This window comes from Rhizopus microsporus (assembly GCF_002708625.1).
Source record: "Rhizopus microsporus ATCC 52813 unplaced genomic scaffold scaffold_16, whole genome shotgun sequence".
Classification (NCBI taxonomy): domain Eukaryota; kingdom Fungi; phylum Mucoromycota; class Mucoromycetes; order Mucorales; family Rhizopodaceae; genus Rhizopus; species Rhizopus microsporus.
The window spans coordinates 585,819-605,907 of NW_019671931.1; the positions used below are offsets into that span (position 1 = coordinate 585,819).

General features: G+C 37.5%; 7 protein-coding genes across 7 annotated transcripts; 5 read left to right on the forward strand and 2 right to left on the reverse strand.

Moving 5' to 3' along the window:
- Window positions 1-42: 42 nt before the first annotated feature.
- On the forward strand, window positions 43-1,211 carry RHIMIDRAFT_285810 (tryptophan synthase beta subunit-like PLP-dependent enzyme; the record flags this gene model as incomplete). Its single annotated transcript, XM_023613313.1, has 4 exons — window positions 43-80; window positions 136-396; window positions 454-802; window positions 909-1,211. 4 exons carry the CDS (start codon window positions 43-45, stop codon window positions 1,209-1,211), a joined length of 951 nt encoding a protein of 316 aa, XP_023463523.1.
- A 214-nt stretch (window positions 1,212-1,425) lies between these two features.
- On the forward strand, window positions 1,426-1,672 carry RHIMIDRAFT_240489 (uncharacterized protein; the record flags this gene model as incomplete). The annotated part of the gene is made up of 2 exons (XM_023609386.1): window positions 1,426-1,603; window positions 1,659-1,672. 2 exons carry the CDS (start codon window positions 1,426-1,428, stop codon window positions 1,670-1,672), a joined length of 192 nt encoding a protein of 63 aa, XP_023463524.1.
- Window positions 1,673-1,691: 19 nt separating this feature from the next.
- On the reverse strand, window positions 1,692-4,385 carry RHIMIDRAFT_46575 (uncharacterized protein). Its single transcript, XM_023615279.1, has 6 exons — window positions 4,349-4,385; window positions 4,185-4,291; window positions 3,578-4,134; window positions 3,179-3,519; window positions 2,929-3,132; window positions 1,692-2,874 (listed from the first exon to the last, which is right to left on the reverse strand). The coding sequence occupies exons 1-6, from the start codon at window positions 4,365-4,367 to the stop codon at window positions 1,727-1,729; spliced, it is 2,376 nt and encodes a 791-aa protein (XP_023463525.1). The 5' UTR covers window positions 4,368-4,385; the 3' UTR covers window positions 1,692-1,726.
- Window positions 4,386-5,172: 787 nt separating this feature from the next.
- RHIMIDRAFT_294260 (uncharacterized protein) lies at window positions 5,173-6,406 on the forward strand. The gene is made up of 2 exons (XM_023614071.1): window positions 5,173-5,347; window positions 5,403-6,406. Exons 1-2 carry the CDS (start codon window positions 5,178-5,180, stop codon window positions 6,187-6,189), a joined length of 957 nt encoding a protein of 318 aa, XP_023463526.1. The 5' UTR covers window positions 5,173-5,177; the 3' UTR covers window positions 6,190-6,406.
- A 2,763-nt stretch (window positions 6,407-9,169) lies between these two features.
- Window positions 9,170-11,486, forward strand: RHIMIDRAFT_46650 (SET domain-containing protein). Its single transcript, XM_023615280.1, has 4 exons — window positions 9,170-9,312; window positions 9,370-9,629; window positions 9,682-10,926; window positions 10,980-11,486. The coding sequence occupies exons 1-4, from the start codon at window positions 9,174-9,176 to the stop codon at window positions 11,151-11,153; spliced, it is 1,818 nt and encodes a 605-aa protein (XP_023463527.1). The 5' UTR covers window positions 9,170-9,173; the 3' UTR covers window positions 11,154-11,486.
- Window positions 11,248-16,673, reverse strand: RHIMIDRAFT_294262 (alpha/beta-hydrolase; the record flags this gene model as incomplete). Its single annotated transcript, XM_023614072.1, has 12 exons — window positions 11,248-11,475; window positions 11,529-11,622; window positions 11,674-11,702; window positions 11,759-11,991; window positions 12,043-12,111; window positions 12,166-12,200; window positions 12,252-12,517; window positions 12,568-12,673; window positions 12,727-12,854; window positions 12,907-12,973; window positions 15,264-15,504; window positions 16,610-16,673. 12 exons carry the CDS (start codon window positions 16,671-16,673, stop codon window positions 11,248-11,250), a joined length of 1,560 nt encoding a protein of 519 aa, XP_023463528.1.
- Window positions 16,674-17,838: 1,165 nt separating this feature from the next.
- On the forward strand, window positions 17,839-19,375 carry RHIMIDRAFT_206292 (uncharacterized protein; the record flags this gene model as incomplete). Its single annotated transcript, XM_023606887.1, has 3 exons — window positions 17,839-18,125; window positions 18,185-18,711; window positions 18,762-19,375. The coding sequence occupies 3 exons, from the start codon at window positions 17,839-17,841 to the stop codon at window positions 19,373-19,375; spliced, it is 1,428 nt and encodes a 475-aa protein (XP_023463529.1).
- Between the last annotated feature and the right edge of the window lie 714 nt (window positions 19,376-20,089).

A 20,089-nucleotide genomic window follows, 5' to 3' on the forward strand; every position in this document is an offset into this window, starting at 1 on the left:
ATCTTGGCTAACACAATCAAATCAAGCAATATATATTTCAAAATGGAAAACATTCAACCTTCAGGCTCGGTCAAGATGCGGTAACTTTTTATTGTTTTGAAGTAGGCGAAAGAAACTTATAGAACTTGTCATTAGAGGCATTGGAAACTTTTGTTATAAAGCTGTAGAAACAAGAGGAACAGATATACAGCTGGTATGTGGATCTGGTGTAAACACGGTCTTGGCTGTTGCTTATTGTGCCAGGCAATTAAAAATTAAAGCGACAATAGTTGTACCAAAAGCAACACACTCTTCGATATGTGATTCAGTAAAACTAGAAGGAGCTCAACTGATATTGTTTGGAGACAGCTGGTCTGCCGCAGATTCTCACGCAAGAAGATTGGTGAAAAGGAATTGGTATGTAAAAGTGTGCACTTGTAAGCCTATATACATATGTATATTCATTCATACTAGTGTTTATGTGCCTTCTTCAGATCATGAAGATATCTGGCAGGGCCATTCAAGCATCATTTATGAACTAAAAGCTCAACTTCAGGATAATATCCCAGCAGCCATCATTTGTCCTGTTGGTGGTGGTGGATTATTAAATGGTGTCATAACAGGTCTACAAGAAGTCGATTGGAAAGAGGTCCCTGTGATTGCAGTCGAGACACATGGTAGCAACTCTTTTCAAGCATCTGTCGTGGCGGGAAAGCTGGTCACATTACCCAAGATTACAACCATTGCCTCCAGCCTGGCGTCAGAGACAGTGTGTGCCAAATCCCTTGAACTCAGCTTAATACATCCAGTTGTTCCATTTGCTGTAAGTGATCCTATGGCAGCGGATTCTGTTCGTCAATTTGCAGGTAATTTTTTTCATTTATTTCATTATTATCATATGGTTATTATTAATACTACCTTTGATAGAGGATTACAAGACCTTGGTGGAACCTGCTTGTGGTGCTGCCCTATCACTATGCTATACAGAAATTGTTCGAGACATCCTGCCGTCATTAGAACCAGGCAGCGATATTATTGTGTTGGTGACAGGTGGATCTGATATTACACTCAATCAATTAGACGAATATCGAAAGAAATATCTAAAACCACCAGTGATAGTAAAGAGTGGCAGTGAAGTGTTTCTGAAAATGGATGATAAACTATCTCATGTGAGTGATCTCGATGGAAATGACCCTATGGGCATCTCAAAGAAGGCGACATCATCAAAATAATTCATTAATTCATATATATCATCATTCTTTTATTTACGTAATCTATTCCTTATTGACCAACAAGTACCAATAGGAATATGATTGGCTTACATACTATCATTAATAAGGAAAAGCCCTTTCTTCACTCCCCTGCATTAAAAATTCATGCAACTTTATAAATATAAAAAGAAAAGGCTCCTTTATCTCTTTTTTTATTCTTTTAAACATAATAAAAATGGAAGACAACAACAATCAAAACACTGATCAATTAAATCAAAACGCAAACCAAATCTTTGATGCTTGGGAACAATCCTCCTATGCAAGATCAGATGAGGAACGTAAGAACTTGGCAAGACGCGCTAGTGATATTCATAAACAGACAACTGGCCACCCTTTGAAATATGATGAACATGGTAACATCAAGACGGACACTGATGAGGCTCAAAAGTGTCCTGCTTTACATTAAAGATGTTTTTGTATAAAATTGTAAATCCCTTTATATATTTATATAAAAAATAAACACTCGTTGGCCCTTATTAACCACTACAACTAACACAACCTTCAGGATCATCTAATGAACAGGCCATAGCAGCCATATTTTCTGTGGCCTTTTCTATATCCTGTTCAACCTCATCTTTAGCTGGCTCTTCACCCAAGACGATCTTGACGGCTTCATCAGGATCTGTCTTTAAATATTGTATACCTGTCTTCAAACCCTTCTTCCATGCATAAAAGTGCATTGATGAGAGCCTGCTGTAATTGGGATCAGCAGAAAACAGATTGAGAGACTGAGATTGGTCGATGAAAGGAGCACGATCGACCGCCAAGTCGATGATGACACGTTGAGAGATTTCCCAAGCTGTCTTGTATAACTTCTTCAAGTCTTCAGGAATCAGAGCCAGTTTTTGAACACTTCCATTTTCTTTCAATAACATATCTTTTATCTTGGGACTCCAGATGCCACGATCAAGTAAATCTTTGAGTAAATGAGGATTGACCACATGTCGTTCTCCAGAATGAGCACGACGTGCGTATATCATGCTATGATAAGGCTCGGTTCCATCACTGTTACCCATGTAGATGCCAGTTTGATGAGTAGGCATGGGTGCGATCAAGAGAGAATTGCGAACACCGTGTGCTTTGATCTTTGAGCGAAGATTGTCCCAATCTAGTTCGTCAGAACCTTTGACTTCCCATAGATCATGCTGCAAAACACCCTGACTGATAGGTGACCCCTCATAAGATGGGTAAGGGCCTGCTTTCTGAGCCAATTCATTCGATGCCTCAAGAGCTGCGAAATATATACGTTCAAAGATCTTCTTGTTCAGTTCACGGGCTTCTGTAGAATCAAATGGATGCTGCATCATCAAGAAAACATCAGCAAGCCCTTGTACGCCTAATCCGAGTGCACGATGCTTTAAAGCACTGTCCTTGGCCTCTTCCATCACATGCTGATTCACATCAATCATCTTGTCCAGGTTTTTGACAGCAACCTTTACAATGTCAGCTAGAGTGTCAAAATTGAATGCGCGAGTGTTAACATCTACACATTTAGATAAAACAATGGAAGCAGTGTTGCAGGATGCGATTTCATTTCCATCAGCATACTGCATTGTGTTGGCATTAAAGCTGGAACCTGTGATGATGCCCAAATTCTTTTGGTTGCTTTTTTCATTGACGGTATCTATATATATACATGTTATGATGCACGCTCTACAAATTTTTTTTCTATACTAACCTTTATAACACAAGAATGGCATGCCACTGTCCGTCTGAGCATCCAAGATGGCAAACCAAAGCTTTTGAGCGGATATAGTCTTTCTTGCTTTTCCAGCCTTTTCATAACGAACATACAGTTCCTCAAAATCTTTACCATAAGAAGAATATAATCCAGGACATTCATTAGGACACATCAGGGACCATTCTCCATTGTTCTCGACACCTACGGTGAGAGTCAATACAAAATACATCATACACAGTTCACTTACGCTTCATGAAAAGATCAGGAATCCAAAGACCAAGCAAGAGATTACGAGCACGCAAGTTTTCTTCACCATTGCTTCTGGAGAGATCAATAAACTCGAATACATCAGCATGCCAAGGTTCAACATAGACAGTAAATGTACTCTTCACTTTTCTTGATCCAGGAGTAATGAAACGTGCAGCATCGTTAAATACACGAAGCATTGGAATAATACCGTTTGATGTTCCATTGGTGCCTGCAATATAAGAGCCAGATGCACGAATCTTTTGGAAACTCATGCCAACAGAACCAAAGACCTTGGCGATACGAGCACAAATAGTGACTGTATCGTAAATTCCCTCGATGCTAAAGTGTTTTCTTAATGACACTTTTTTTTTTTATTTTTTTATTTTTTTTTTTTTACCTGTCATCCTTCATCTGTACTCCAAAAAAGCTAGAAAGCTGGCCGCAAATCGTACCAGCGTTGATCATGGCTGTAATACCAGGAACATATAAATGACGAGACATATAATCGTATGCCTTGAATGCAGACTCAAGGTCTTCTCCATGAATAGCAAGAGCCACACGCATAAACATATGTTGAGGTCGTTCTACCGTCTTTGTTCCAATCTTTAACAAACAATTCTTTTCCAAACTCTTAAACCCAAAGTAGTCAAAGTAGAAATCACGTTCATAGTCAATAACACTATCAATCTTTTCAGCATGCTTGCTCACGAGGTCCAAAAACTCTTTGGTGATAATAGGGTTGGCTGCACCTGTCTTGGGGTGAACGTTGTCGTTATACAACGATTTGATCGCTTCATGAAAGCTTGTGTTAGTTTCTTTCTGGAGGTTAGAAATAGAAATACGAGCAGCAAGGATTCCATAATCAGGATGAATCTTGGCCATGTCAACAGCTATTTCTGCAGCCAGTTCATCGAGTTGTACGGTTGTGATGCCAGGGTACATGTTGGTAACAACCTATATAGGCATTTCAGTTTCTTTTCAATGCATAACTTTGACATGTTTACCTTTTGAGCAATTTGTGGAGGATCAACAAAGTTTTCGTCAAGTCCCTTACATAGAATACTAATGCGTGCACTGATCTTGTCAAAGAAAACTTTTTCTTGAGTACCGTCTATAATACAAAACATATGTCAGGGGACGAGATATTATTGAATATCAAAAACTGTACCTCGTTTTATAACGTACATTGATAAACAAGTTGTGAAAAAGGTAGGAAACACGAAAAATTGAACGCGTAGTTCAGACAAATAACACGCGACTTAGTTTTCCGCTTGAATCTGAGTTCAATAAGAGTAGTTCACTTCCTCTCTGTTACAGTTGAGGTTTATCTTTTAATAAAGTCATGTACATCAACTTGTGTATGTATAGAAAAAGCACTATATAAAAGTACAGTGTATCAAGTGAAATTCGAATGTTTGGTCTTTTTTTATTTGAGAGACAAATAACAGTGTATCTCTTTGTCTCTCTATTTCACAACCATACAGTCCATTGAAGTGTAAATATTCCTGGATTTAATCTAGTGGCATTTTATGGCGCGTAGCTGTGCTCATAATCATTTCTTTCTTTATGCTGTTGATTTATTAACAGATACAAGGGGTTGCATAAGAGACGGCATAAAAAGCAGTAATCTGTTATTGTTTCAGGCAAACCCCTCATAGCTGTATTAAAATGATAGAATAGTTTTTATTAAAGATGCATGTTTACTTGTCTTGTACAATTCAGTCTCTCTTTCTTATTTATAAAATGCTTTGCTTTAGTAACTCACTGTGTCTATTTATAACCATAAAGAATGCCTCAAATGCTCCTGCATATATCAAACTGTTACATCATTAAGAAAAGGGAGCCAGGGTTTTTTCTTACTCTGGCTTTTATACTTGCTGTCTACCATCGATCTTGATTGATCGGGTTCCATAGGCACCCCTCCGACTAGCCTAACAAAAAGGCAAGGATAATGTATTCATGATTTGCTCTTTGCTTTCTTTTTTTTTTTAAAAAAAATGTGTTTCCCTACGTTTACAGCTTTAGGATCTATATTTTTATTATTTAGCTTCGTTTTAGAGCTTTTTATACTGATCGGACAACTTTCCAAACGAGTATTCCTTACTGATCTGTTTTTTGCTGCAGCTTGGAATACAGGGCAGAACGTGAGATACAACTTTGCTCTATGGTAAATTGAAAAGATGCAAGCAGTTGCTCTGTCTATATAACACTTCATGCGATAGGAACTATTGTACGGCGGACATAAACGACAATGTGAACAGCTGTGCACATCCAACCCCTGCTTTCAATTGGGCAACTACTCCAGGTATTTCTAGTTTGGCACAAGCCCAAGCAAGTAGTGGCACCGTTCATGGTGTCTTTATGGCCATGTTTATCTTGTTCTTTATTGGATGTGGTCTAAGTTTCCTGCTTTGGTTAGCCAGTCTCCCCATATGTTGCTTAAATCGTCGTGTCTGTGGTATTTCCATGGCTACGTTAGTATTTATCAACTTTCTTGTGATGCTTGCAGCGCTCATTTTGGCTCTAGTCGTGGTCATTTCAGGTGTCAAGGTTATCAGTGCAAATGCAGGATGGAATGCGCATGCTAATAACTTGCTCTGGATCACTATTGGCGCAGTCATATCTCTGTTACTAGCTGCTGCATGTTACTCTTGTGGTTCCGTTGGTGGTTCCCGAGACAGACGTGGTAGAAAGAAGCGTGTTGATCCAGACTACGATGATAAAGACGATCATGGGTTCTATGATAGCTTCCTTCCTTATAATGTCAATCCCCACGCTCATGGAGCAAGCCAAGGCGGGTATGGAAGACCAACACACCTACAACAGCCTTATCAACCTGGAAATCAACCAGACACAAACCAAGCACCTGCTGGTATGGGCCATCAAGGCATTGCCTCTCCTCACCCAGATACTACTAGAGCGCCCCAAACCAGTAATGAACACCCTAATGTGCCTCGTGGCTATCAGACGCCTACTCTCCAGCCTGCTAACTTACCTGATCAGCAATAAGATTCAGTACTGTTTAATAATCTTACAACTTAGTTTAATGCTTTACCTTGGCTGATTAATAAACTGATTAGTTGTGAATATATGTGCAATTTTTTTTCACTGTTAAAGATGTAGGGTCATAAGCTTTATTCTTTCACTTAATTAACCTTAATGATGTTATTCTTATGCACGGAACACTTGACATAGATTCCGAAATATTCCATTTCTAGCAATGAAGTACAACATTAAATATTATTTTAATTGTTTGAACACTGTGTTTCTTTTTCAGAATTCTAAGACCTGATGAAGCATAGAGGGAAACAGATGCGACGTAACGGAGATCTCTTACAAGAACTTGAAGAAAAGAAAAGCTATTGCTGACCTCATCATAGTACCGCTGGCCATAGCGCTCTTGTCTGTAAAGCATTATGGCAGCGGGAGGTGAGCGCTTCTAACAACATAGCGGCGATTGCTACTAGTATTTTCCGAGGCAGCAAAAAGAACCCCTGTTTTGCAAAGTGTATAATTTTTTTATTATAATACAATCGCCTATAACAGGCATGCTTTGTCATTTTGGACTTTATTACCTCCTCTCGCCTTGAACTGGCGATACATGATAAATCATCACGTGCCCATAATGGCCATTTAATCTGATTTTACGGCCAAAAGCTCAGTAGCAGGAGTTAATTTGATGTTCTGTAGTACAGTTAATGTTACACCAGTAACCGAAACAGACAGAAACACAGATAAATAGTTTGAAATATGGATAAACTTATTAGGACAAATTGTTTTTTTCCCCCTTTTATTCTTTTATCCACCTTCAGCTATAAAACTTTATTGACCGAAATGGAAAAGCGTAGAGTACGAAAACAAATAAGGAAAAGAAGTTTCGATCATCTAATTTAAACTTTCCTTCGATCACCTTCTTTGTTAGTCTTGTACAATGATCTTCAATTCTTAGAGTATCACATTACTTTATATAAAAAATGTCAAATTGATGCTGATCTTCTTGTATTATACTGAATACATAGTAAATAGACTACTATTGCTGATAATGTTCACTTTAAGAGACTATTGACAAAATGATAGCGTACTTTTTGTCTTGATTACAGTCTATAGTCTTTGCATCAAAATAGACTTTTTTATGATATATGAAGCGTAGGCTCTTTGAAGAGTCGGGTAGAATAATTGACAAATCACATGACACATTTTCTTATTTTTTTGTCTTCCGCCACAGAAACACAAAAATGAGGTCATGGTGCGACCTTCTCATTTTTTCTGGGCAACAATTCTTTTTTTTTCTTGAATGTTACAAATAATTGCCATAATAAGTCAAAATTTTTTCTACTCCTTTACATTTGCAAGCAAGCCAAGTGAGCCAAAGGGTTGCTAAAAGGAAGCACGTGAAACCTTTTTTATTAATGATATCATAGTACAACTCAAATAGACTGTAAACATTCAGATTAAAGCCAAGCAATACACGACCTTATGGTGCTACCAACCAACTGATTTGAATCCCTAAAAAGCAAATGGATAAACAGGGTATTCTGAAAAGGACATTATCAAAGCGTAGATTTACTAAACTAACTCGTCGATTATTGTTATTCCCAAGCATAACGACACTACTACATTTATGATTAATGCTTCTCTCTTTTTTTTTTATTTCTCACTGTATAAATGCTTCAGAAGACTCATGCGATAGAATCTTTTTTTTTCCCTTATTTATATTAGATCTGCCTAAAGCATGTAAACTATACTACCAAAGACGAAAAAAAATGGCCAGGGAATGAGCCTTGCATAGTGCCTTGTTTGTGTTACGCCAGCTACGTATATATAAATAGTTCAGTTCGAAAAATTTCTTTTCGTTCTTTTGTTCTGCTATTTGCAAGTAAAAAATTATAGCTGTGAAGAAGATAAAAGTCAAAGATAAGATAAAGAAGCTGATACCTTTCTTTGGAAAAGTAAGGTAGCATAATCAATCAAAGGACTTTAGCTGACTTGTATATCATTAGAAGTCTCCTTTTGAGTATCTGACTACATTCACTATGCCTGGCGCCCCCAAGATAAAGAAACACGCGGAGCGATTTATAAAATATAAAAAGCCAATGATCTATGAAGCATGCAGGAAATATTTGGCATTACAATGAAGATAAACAGGCTCTGCGTGTATGATGACACGCATTTCCATCAAGACAAAGCAGTCCTTTTTCTCGACGTGGACACTAGGTAAATTCTTTGGGAGGGGCTCTCTTTTATGGATGTACAGCCTTTCCAGCATTGTGTTCTCGCTGGGGTGGTTAACGCGGTCCCTGCGAGGTGGATACAAGGGGACTACAGGAGAAGATATGGCCTGACTGTAAATCCCCTCCTCTTCAGTGTGCCATAAAGGGAAGGGATGGGGGGACACAGGAACATGCGCGCGCGGGCGCTGGGGGATTGCCAAAAAAATTTAGCAAGAGGCAAGTTGAAGGTTGCGTTGTTCAGCAAGAAAAATCAAAATCAAAATGTTTGTGTGCCCAAAGCGCTACAAATATAGATGCTTCCGCCTTTTTCATCGTCATATCGGGGCTTGAGGCCATTATATACAAGCTAAACTGAGAACAAGCAGCTTGTATATACAGAACAGAGAGAACTTCCAATCATAGAAGCTCTCCTTTGGACCTTAAATTCCCTAAGATGGTGACGGAAAAGACGGAGAGAAAATGGAAGGTACGGAATGCTATAGATAAACAGACGTTTTTAATTAACTATGCATAATTATAGACCTTCATATATTCGATAACACGAACATCTATTTTCTACCCAATGATCTTTACGTAAACACACATTAATAAAAATAAGCTACTCATAAGCTCACTTTTTTGGTCTGTGATGCCATATATCCTATCATGTCTTTATAAGACTTGGAGTAACACGTGGCTTAGGAAGTTTATTTCTACGCCAGGGATTTACTTCCGCGACTGCACACACACAGAAAGTAAAATACTTTTTCATATTTCCTCTCAATGTCGAGTAAATTAGATATTTTACTACAATGGTTCAATGACAATAAAGTCCACTGGAAGAAAGAATCATTGATCGTCAAAGAGATCAACGGCTCTTTTGGTGTTTACGCCTTGAAAGATTTGAAAAAGGACGAAACGGGTATGGACAAGTATTGTACTTAACATAATAACAAACTCATTTTGTATTGCAATATAGTCGTAAAGATTCCAAAAGAATGCATCCTATCAACAAAAACCTGTGGTATCGCCAACATCTTGGAAGAAGCTAATCTAGAAGGAGGTTGTCCTCTCGCTTTAGCTGTACTTTATGAACTTGCACAAAAGGAAGGATCACCTTGGTATGGATACCTTCAATCACTTCCTGATACAGGAGAAGATCTGCCCATGTTTTGGACAGAAGAAGAAAAGTCATGGTTCAAAGGCACTGAACTGGAAGATCCTGTAAACAATGACTTGGTAAAATATAAAAAGACGTCTAGAAAAAAAAATGCTCACAACTTGCATACAGAATGATCTCAAAGACGATTATCATGAATTAGTAGAGCCTTTATTAGATGAATACCCTTATATATTTAAGCGTGAAGGTGATGACCCTTATTCCTTTGACAAGTTTGTCAAGGCATCTACACTCATCTCTTCTCGTGCATTTGAAGTCGATGCTTATCATGAAAATGCTCTTGTTCCATTTGCTGATCTGTTTAATCACCGTGGTGAAGGCGAACATGTTCACTTTCAAACCGAATTTCAAGTATGCGAGGCTTGCGGAGCACTTGAGTACTGTGAACATGAATATTTCGACTTCCTTGAAGGTGAACATGATGATGATGAACAAGATGAATGGGAGGATGAAGAAGATGAACTGGACGATGCGGCAGAATCAGAGGATGGAGAAGAAGAAGAAGAAGAAATGGATACTGAACTTCCTGATCTGGAAGAGTTGGAGCAACAGAATGTTGATTTCTGGGATAAAGAAGAAGAACCTGAAAAACAAGACACATGCGATATGGTTCTTGATCGGGATGTTAAGAAAGATGAAGAGCTCTTCAATACTTATGGCGACCTTCCTAATGTTGCTTTGTTAAGTAAATATGGCTTCTGTTATGATAACAACAAGAATGACTACGTGTCAATTGATGAAAATTCTATTGTTGATTGCTGTCTTGCTGTTACTGCTGAACTTCTTCAAGCAAAGAACCCAAAGGTAAAGGAAGACGAATTGGAAGCATTGGCAATTGAACATACTCGACCAAGATGGGAGCTTTTCTTGGAAAACGAACACATTTTATGCCCAACAGAGGATGAAGAGGCAGAAGATATGCATGATGATTATGAGGACGATTGTGAGGATGGTTGCTGTAGTGGTGATGACCATGATCATGATCATGAAAAAGATGAACATGAGCATGATGAAGATGGTGGCTGTTGTGGCGGTGAAGAAGATGAAGAGAAGGGTCGATCTCGTCCTTATTTTATCAATTCAGAAGGACTTTTTGAAGATAAGCTTATGTGTCTGCTTCATATTATGTTTATAAGCGATGCCAAGTTTACGAAATTTACTGAAGATATCGATAACGCATTGGCATACTTTGAAGAATTAGCCAGTAGTCAAGGCCAAAAGACAAAGGCATTGGTCGAAGTCAAACGTAATGTTTACCAAGCATGTCTTGCCCTTGCCGAATTTAGATATATGGATTATTCTGAAGAAAATGGTGAATGGAAGCCTGTTGAGAAAGAAATCGAAGAACGTAAAAAGGTATGGGGAAATTATTATTATATAATTTTTTTTGATTGACATGTCTTGAATAGGTTCCTTCTGGCTCAAGAAAATACTACGCACTTACACAACGTATCAATGAAAAGAAAATCATTGAAAGAGCCGTTGATTACTACAAGAAGGCAGTTGACGAGTACTCTGTCTTGGTGGTTCCTTCATCTGCAAAGAATAAGAAAAAGAAGGGGCCCAAGAGATTAAGAAAGTGATATTGTATATAGTTTTCTTGTTGCATATACGAAATTTGTAACATTGTATTTTATTAAAGGAGTAGATAGACTATTTTATAAAGACAATGACCTATCAAAATGCCTTGTTGTTTACCCAATTATCGAAAATGAGTAATGCAGCTTCTGGTTGATAATACGGGACCTCATGTCCTGCTTCATAAACGCGTATAAACGCCAAATTGTTTATAGACTGTATTTGACCGAGCTCGACACCCTGATATACCCATGGTCTAAGCATTTGGGCATCAAAAAGCTTGGCATCCTTATGCTCAAGTTCCAAGGTGAGAGCGTAAATGCCATACTGAAATATCGTGTTTTAGTGTTGTTTTCTGTATTTACATGGATATATCTTACCCAATTACATAAATAATCAGCATCTCCCACATAGTTTAATACTCTGATTCCATTATTTAACAAAAAGGACAAAAGAGGAGCTGAATTTCTTGCACTAATATGTGTCAGCTCAAGATACACAACTATACATTGATTCTTCTCTAACCTTTCTCCCGTTGAAGCAATAGTAAAAAACTAAATAAAAAAGCCGTTTAAACAGTAGATCGCCCTTGTGGACTGCTACAACTTACAGGGCCATTAGCACACTCTTCAAACCTCATAGGATTTACTCCAATAGCCTTTTGTACATCCACTTGATTTAAAAGGCTAATGTAGTCTTGTGGGGGCTCGATAGTGCCTTCTGGTTTTCTGATATCATAGTAACTTCGATGTGATTGCCCAAATACGCCATCAATGTTACTAGTACAGTAATTGTCTGCTTGAAAACATACACGTGAATCGTCTGTTTCATAGCATTCTTGAACTATGAGGATGTTGTTTAAATTTTCTTCTTTTTTTTGTCACAACTGCTTACTAAATTGAGCGCACTGTCTATACGCCAGATCCATCCTGTGGCAACTATTGGGAGGAAGGACTGGACCATCTACGAAAAAGAAGCAACATTAGAATCATCTAAAGGCTATAGGGTTACTCTTACAATCTGATCCACAGGCCATTGTGGAACCATATTTACTATTTAAAATGAGTTTCCTTTGTCGTGCTTATCGTCCTCTACCTTCTTACAACTGAGTTAATGGATTGATCCAGCCATTTCCAATTCCAACAGATTCAATAGGTACACTCAATGCTCCATTTTCCCTATTTCTTTTAACAATGTAATCTGCATAAACAGGTATGTATCTTCCAGCAAATGATTCACCAAAAAGATGAAAAGGAAGCGTACTGTATTGTGGAAATGCTTCATAGAATAACTGAACTGCGTCATAAAATAGACGTGAATTATCTGTAATGTTCATAGCAGCCCCGTATGAAAAACCTGCACCTACAGGCTAGGTCCAAATTGTGAGCGATAAGCATGCAAAAAAAGAAGACATATTACTTGATCAAGGTAAAGCATATTTGAGTGTAATGTCCAGCTATGAGGATTGAGCTCGATTGATCCGTCTGCTGATGCTCTACAAGGCCCATTTTCTTGCCATAGACCTCTATATACAGAATAAGATTTGTAAAGTGAAAAAAGGAGGTCCAACACTTTTACATCATGCTTGAACATCCTGGTCCACCATTTAACCAGACAGTCAATGGACTTGAAGAAGGTTGGCTTTTACTTTCAAAAAACCAAAAGTAATAATGAATGTCTTTACCAAGATCAAAGTAACCAGCATACTATATATGATAACAATTGATTATTTCTTTTTTACTGTTCATATCTTCTTACCTGTATCACTTGTGCATCGCATAATTCTGGCTGAACAAAGCGAACAGTATAATCTCTCCACTTGGAACTATGAAATATTTGATAGTTGATTGAAGAACCATTGATTTGACTATAGTTTGTAGATGGATCAAAGAGAGTTTTGCTTTTGTTTTTATTGAAATGAAACTTTGCTTGAATAGAAGCGATATAAAGGAAGAAAACGATTATCAAATACATTTATAAAAAAGGAAATCAACGAGATCAGAGAAACAAAAAGTAGATATTATTATACAAATTCCCTTTGGCTATAATATAAATTCAGAGCAAGAATGGGGGGGAGGGACTCTTTGCTGTTGTAGTCGGAGAATTATTCTTTTAAAGACATGCTATTCCTTACGCTTTATTCACAAATTATTCGCACACTGATAAAAAAAAGATAATTTCAGACAACAAAATGAGACAACAAACAATAATAAAAGAGAGCTCATCAGAAGCAAAAGAATGGGATAAAAAAGAAATGACTAGTAAATCAGCTATTTACATTGATATTAAATACTTACATTATAAAGAAGAGAAAAACAGAGACAAGAATCGTTAGTAAACATGTAAAGAGATGATGAATATCTTATCCGAAGTGCATCATGGTTTGGGCTGGCGGTAACCAACCCGGAGAAAGAAGAGAAAAAGAGAGAGAGAGGGCAAAGAGGAGAGCAAAAAAGAGAGCAAGAGAGAGGGTGTGGATGGGACCAAAGTTTGGTAAGGACCAAGCTACCCCCAGCTAGCACCGGTACTGTTTTCGATTTTATGATCTATAATACTACAAGATCTCCAACAACTTTTTCAGTTACGTGCTATTCATAGGTGTTGACCACATCTATCTTCTCTTCTCCCAAAAAGACAGAATTCATTGCCTTTTTAATAATAAAGAAAGGATTGATAATCAACTAAAGTGTAATTGTTATTGGTTTTAAATTGCGCGCGAATAATTTCTGAAAATGATGTATCTTAAGTACAAAGGAGGGAATGAGTGTAGACTTGGACAGACTACTTTCCTTGAATAGAGTAACCCAATTGAGGTTACTCGAGTCATTGAATAGGGACTTATGTCATGCCCCTTGAATGGTTCAATCTTCATTTAGTGTAACATTAATGACGTTATATATATCGTGGTACACATGTCAAAAAAGTTTTGATTACACGAACGATTTTAAAGGCAGCAGTGTGAATTCGCTACAGCAAACATAAAGGCTATTTGAAGATCAAACCAACCAATCACTATCCTGAGAGCAACAGTATTAGTTGACAAAGTCAGGCCACGAGATAAGTTTAAACTTGTTACTCCCCGATGGCTTCATTTCATCTGTAAAAACAAACAGAGAAGTATATTAGTGACTTGATGATTAACCGATCTCTCTGTCTCTCTTTACTAAGTAAGAATAAGATCCTAAGATACTTCAACCTTGTTGATGCAGGTTTACAAGGTTTCTTCCTCCAGTTCTTTAATCAAGCAATTATTGCAGTCATTTCAACAAGTAAGGTTGCTGTTTTTGAATTTGATGTCGTGTGGAGAAATTGTCTGTCCAATAATGAAATCATGTTCATGGAAAGACCTTCCATTCCTATATTGCTTCCAACTGTCAATGAAAAGAAACAGTGAGGATGTTGATATGAAGTTATGCAATAAGCGACGTTATACGATTTACTCTCATGATGAGAAAGCTGGACTTTTTTTATTTATTTTCTAGTAAATGTAGTGATTTAAAATAAGCTCTCTTTAGAATAATTGGCAAGCTTTATTAAATGGTTAATATGTGTGAACTAACAATTACATCCTCTTTAACCTACTTTGTTGTCCTTCCCGTGTTTGGTTTTATTTTAAAAGAGGGGAAATACAAAGAGGAAAAGAAAGCGTTAGAAATAGTAATATTTATAATAACTTGTTGAATCAGGAAACAACTCTTTATTTGTCTTTTTAACCGTAAGCGCAACGCCAATGGACAATTTTTAACAACATTACAAGGCTTTTTTCACCACTATCGTGCTCTACACAATAGCTTACCGAGTTTTAATGCTCCACATCAAAGATTGTTCAAATAGATTCATACTCTTACCAAGTATCAAAAGATTAATCTTGGCGTCATCCTTTGAAAGTGTATTAAATCCCATATTACCGATTATTCGGCTTAGCTTCATATATGCATCATCATTTATATTCTGAATAAAGTCTATGTATTCACTCAACAGCTCTTTGTTAAGGCTGGAAAGAACATCTCCAGTAAGAGTATTGATGCATAGCGAGCTGCATTGATCAGGGTATAGGAGGAATATGTTCGATATGGCCAAAAGTCCGTGCACGGATTAGTCAATGTGGAACAAACGGCTGGTCAACATTTGTTGGGCAGCTTGCTGGAATTTTGCGAACAGCTCTGCCATAGTCTACACCCTTGAAAATCCATGAAGTTAGTGGGATCAGGTTTTCAGCATCTTCTGTTATAGTAGCGGCTGTTCTCGCGGTATAATTTGCTGTAGGAATGATGATGGCATGGTGCGAGGTGGACGGTTCAGAAGTTGCAGAGGAAAGTGCTCTTATTGCTCGTTCAGCGGCGTCACGAATATATTCTGTGTATTCGGAATCAATGTCGAGTCGGCTTCTTTTTCACGTCCTTTCGATCCAATGCAGCTTATATTTTTCAGATTTCTTCCATATATCCAATTTTGGTTGCAAACACTCTTGATCCATTGCAAGATGTCGGCTGTTTATTATTGATATGTATCGACTAACTGCATGCTGTTTTTCTAATAGACCGAAATTCTCGGCAAAGGATTTTTAGTGTGATTGTGTCCTTGCTATTGATGTATCACTGGATATCAGCAGCCAGAACACGCTGCTTTTTTCTTGGAACGTCTGTAGAGGAAGAAATTGCAAGTTAATAAAAAATTCTGGTTTTGCCATATGCACAGTACATTTGCATCATATGTGACATAGGCAATTCAATTTGCAGAGCAAACAGCATATATGTTGTAGTTAGCTTATAAACAATCCATCTTGTAAAAGGTTACTTGAAGAAAAATATATAAAAAAGCTGATCACAAAATGCGTTATTCTTATAGACGCGTCATACTCAATTTTCATTGGCCCTTAATTCATACAATAATACTCTTGTAAAATACTGTTATTTTTAATGACGAGCTCTCAACATAATAAAGAGATTATTATAAACCCATCGACGCATAATTCTCTTATACTTCAGTGTTGTGCATAGCGTTGTGTAGGTATGGTTTGCCCAAGGAGAGGGTTTTTGGCGCACTCCCTTGTGCACTCCCAGATTTCAAAATAATGACACTGCCTCCTCATGGAGTAGTGCATGAGAAGCGCGCGAAAAGCTAATATATGCCTTTGAAATTATTAGAGGGCACATTTTTACAATAAATAGGCATTTTTAATATTCTTATGACTAATTCTAGAAGCCACCACCTGATTCACTTAGTATAAAATAATAAATTCATAGTTTTTTGAAAGCTGTTTTATATCACTTTATTTCGAAAGAAGGGAATGTTCAAACCTCTGAATACACACAGCTCTTTTTTACTAGTATTTACATAATTTCAATTTCGCGCTCCTGCGAAAACTATCACGTCTGTGATAATCTTTATACTAACTGAACCGGCATAAAGACTTACAGGATTACATAGCAACAATAGGAAACGCGCACTCCTAGCGCACCTCTCCATAAAAGGGCAGCATCACTATTTACAAGCTTATTCCTTGAAAACACAGGTGATGTCATATTTTAAACAATGGCTGTGCGCGTGGTAGTGCACCAAGGACTGTTCTTAATTAAGCGTCCAATTGAACACAATAAACAAAAGACCGCCCGGACGAGCTCAAAAAGGACAGCAATGACGACATCGAATTCAAAAACATTTGAATTCTTAATTAGCCATATATATTCAACGCTCAATATATTAAAAGATGTTGAGAATAGGCCATTCACTCAAATTTTAGAAATCCTCAAAGCATTCTGGAGTATAGCTTATGATGAATAAAGGTTAATAAAGCCACCCAAATGGCTATATCACCATGGCGCAACGGAAATTGAATTATGAAAGTTACCAAATAACATACTTGACTTTTCAAAGTCAACACTTTTATGAAATAATATTGGCTAATTTTAACATTATAGCACCTATGCGCCACGGTGTATGTTGCCGAAATGAAGACAAGAGGTTATAGGCTTTTCAGTAATATCATAAAATAAAAATTTTTTATTGTTCTCTTTACAACTTTCTATGTGTACATTCGCCTGTGTTTTGGAGAATGGCGGGCAAGGAATGGGTTTAAAGCAATCTTCTTTATCATCGTAAGGGGGAGCCATTACATCGAGGTCGAAGTAGAGGCAACAGACAATTGTGGTAAGCACAACCCACAATGAGTTTTGCTGTAAGAAAAATAAGCTCTTATTGCGTGTGTGTGTTTTCTAAATAGATTTTATGAAACTTCCAAATCGGGTTCAAGATGTCACACAAAAATTCAAATTCTATTCTGGGTCAATGTCCTTACGTCAAGTTTGAGGGAGACTGAATCAAAAACATCACAATAGGTAAGGTATAAATAAGCGACCCATCATTTCTTCTTTTCTTCTTTTTCTTTATTCTAATTTATTCTTCATGTCTCAAAAAAACGAAAATAACCAACCTCAAAGAGGTATGGTTGATCTATCTCAAATAAGAAGTATGTCCTATGAGGATCCTCGACCGGACTATTCGTCTGCAGTAGAGACTCCAACCCCACCAAAAACTATTCATCATGCTCGTTTTGCAAATTATGATGATATGCCAAATGCGATACCTCGTCCGGAAACGGCTCGAATGAACACAACGGGTCAGATCAAACAAAGACCTAAGCCATCGAGCAGAGCGACCTCGTTTATATCCCCGGCTAGACGCAAGTCTATGGCAAGAACCATTTCCTCACTCTCATTGTACGGTAATTTTGCTGGTGAGAGATTCGATGTCTCCTTTCATCAGAGCAGGGTCAGTTTGGCTAGCATGAGCGAAGAAAAAAGGAAGAGTATTTTATCACTGCGATCCTCTATCAAGAACATGAAGCAGGAAGAATCAAGCATTGGCGAGACAGAGCCAGAAATAGAAGATGATACCCCAAAGGCTTCTGTTGGAAAAGCCATGTTTATGTTTCTAAAAGCGTTTGTTGGTTCAGGCGTACTGTTTTTACCCAAGGCGTAAGTGAAATATAATCCCTTACATAAAGAAACCAGAAACTGATCTGCGTCTTAATTAGGTTTCAAAACGGTGGCCTAGCGCTCTCTATTGTGCTTATTGTCGTAATCGCGCTTATTTGTTTATTTGCATTCCAAAGATTGGTCAATACACAATTGATCGTAGGTGGATCTTACGGTGATATCGGAGGCATACTTTATGGTCAATGGGTTCGTTTCATTGTCTTGTTTTTCATCGTGATATCTCAGATTGGCTTTGTATGCTCTTACTTTATCTTTGTATCCGGTAATCTCGTCAATGCGGTCAACGTCCTTTCGGATTGTACAGCCAATATCGCACAAAAGTACTATATTTGGTTTCCATTGATCATCCTTATTCCCTGTGCATTGGTCAGACACATCGCTAGACTTTCTTTTGCAGTCATCCTTGCAGATATTCTGATACTTTTTGGCCTAATTTGCGTTATCTATTTCACGGCGGACCAGTTGAAAAACTTTGGCATTGGTCCCAATATCGCTGCAGTTAATCCATACAACTTTGCTCTCATGATTGGCACTGCTACATTTTCATTTGAAGGCATTGGTCTAAGTAAGTCTTTATTGTTCAAAATGCATAAATATACCAACATTATTTTATAGTCATTCCCATCGTTGAATCCATGAAACGCCCCGAAAAATTTCCATTTGTGCTTACTTTGGGTATGATGATTGTCACCGTCATCTATGTTCTCATCGGAACCTTGTCTTATCTTGCCTATGGAGACAAGATTCAAGCTGCTGTCATTTACAACTTCCCACAAGATCACCGTCTGACGATTACTGTCGAATTACTCTATTCTTTGGCCATTTGTTTGACTGCCCCCTTCATGCTTTTCCCTGCTCTGAAGATCATTGAAAACGGTATTTTTGGAAGATGTAGATCTGGTAGGGATAGTATCCTTGTGAAATGGTCCAAGAACGTGTATCGAGTGATCATATCCGTCGTATGTGCTGGTATCGCTTTTGGTGTCGGTGGGGAAAACCTTGACAAATTCGTATCTCTGGTAGGCTCCGTCGCTTGTGTACCTCTTTGCTTCATCTTTCCTGGCTTGTTTCATTTAAAGGTTTCAAAAAAGGCGATTGACAAGGTTTGGGACTGTCTCTTGATGATATTTGGCATTGGCATTATGGTCTATACATTGTATGTGACAATTGATTCATTTATACATCCAAAGGCTGCTGGAGAAGCACTTGCTCCTTACTGCCCAGCATAGTTTTGTATATGTAGTTATATTTTCAATCATGTGTAAATAGAGACAAAAAAAGAATAGTACATTTCATTACATAATAAACACTGCTTAAAGAACTTAGCTTACAACCACATAAAACTCTATGTTCAAATTAGAAATAACTTCCCTTTTTCATTGTGATTTCCGAATGATCCGCATTGTTTGAAACATGAACAAGGATATATACACGCTTGATTCATACACAGGGGGCGTGGTGCAGATAACAACAGACAAACAATATATAAAGATTTGATAGTGTTGAGTTCTTTAAAAGTCGACCTATCGGGGAGAAAATAGTTGTTTCTCCTTTCTGCCATCCTTAGGTTATGTGTGTTTTTTCCCCTGGAAAACAGTAGTTAGATTTAGACCATATTAAGCAATGGTCAAAAGACTCATTAGACCCCAAAATGTCTAGTTTGAAAAAGATCATTCATAAGTTGATTAAGGACAGAGAGAGAAAAAGATAAAGACTAAAAAGTATAAAACCAAGGTCAGCTTGATAATCTAAATGAATGTCATTGCAAATTGTGTTTCTTTCAAATAAAAATAAGAGAAATGAAATGAAACAGTAGCTCAAAAATTCGTTACACAGCTATTACAATCTCCTCCCTTTTTTCTTCTTCCTTATTGCATCAACTTTTATCTTGATAAGCGAATGATTACGGGATAATAATAAATAGGAGAGGGAGGCAAAATTAG

Bases quoted from the DNA above. Each gene is read 5' to 3' on its own strand.
- RHIMIDRAFT_46575 (XM_023615279.1), bottom strand. The intron at 4,135-4,184 runs GTAAACATGTCA...ATGCCTATATAG, and splicing joins CTCCACAAATTGCTCAAAAG to GTTGTTACCAACATGTACCC. The intron at 3,133-3,178 runs GTAAGTGAACTG...CTCTCACCGTAG, and splicing joins TCCTGATCTTTTCATGAAGC to GTGTCGAGAACAATGGAGAA.
- RHIMIDRAFT_294260 (XM_023614071.1), top strand. From the start codon at position 5,178: ATGTGTTTCCCTACGTTTACAGCTTTAGGATCTATATTTTTATTATTT. The intron at 5,348-5,402 runs GTAAATTGAAAA...TTCATGCGATAG, and splicing joins AGATACAACTTTGCTCTATG to GAACTATTGTACGGCGGACA.
- RHIMIDRAFT_46650 (XM_023615280.1), top strand. From the start codon at position 9,174: ATGTCGAGTAAATTAGATATTTTACTACAATGGTTCAATGACAATAAA. The intron at 9,313-9,369 runs GTATGGACAAGT...ATTGCAATATAG, and splicing joins TTTGAAAAAGGACGAAACGG to TCGTAAAGATTCCAAAAGAA. The intron at 9,630-9,681 runs GTAAAATATAAA...ACTTGCATACAG, and splicing joins ATCCTGTAAACAATGACTTG to AATGATCTCAAAGACGATTA.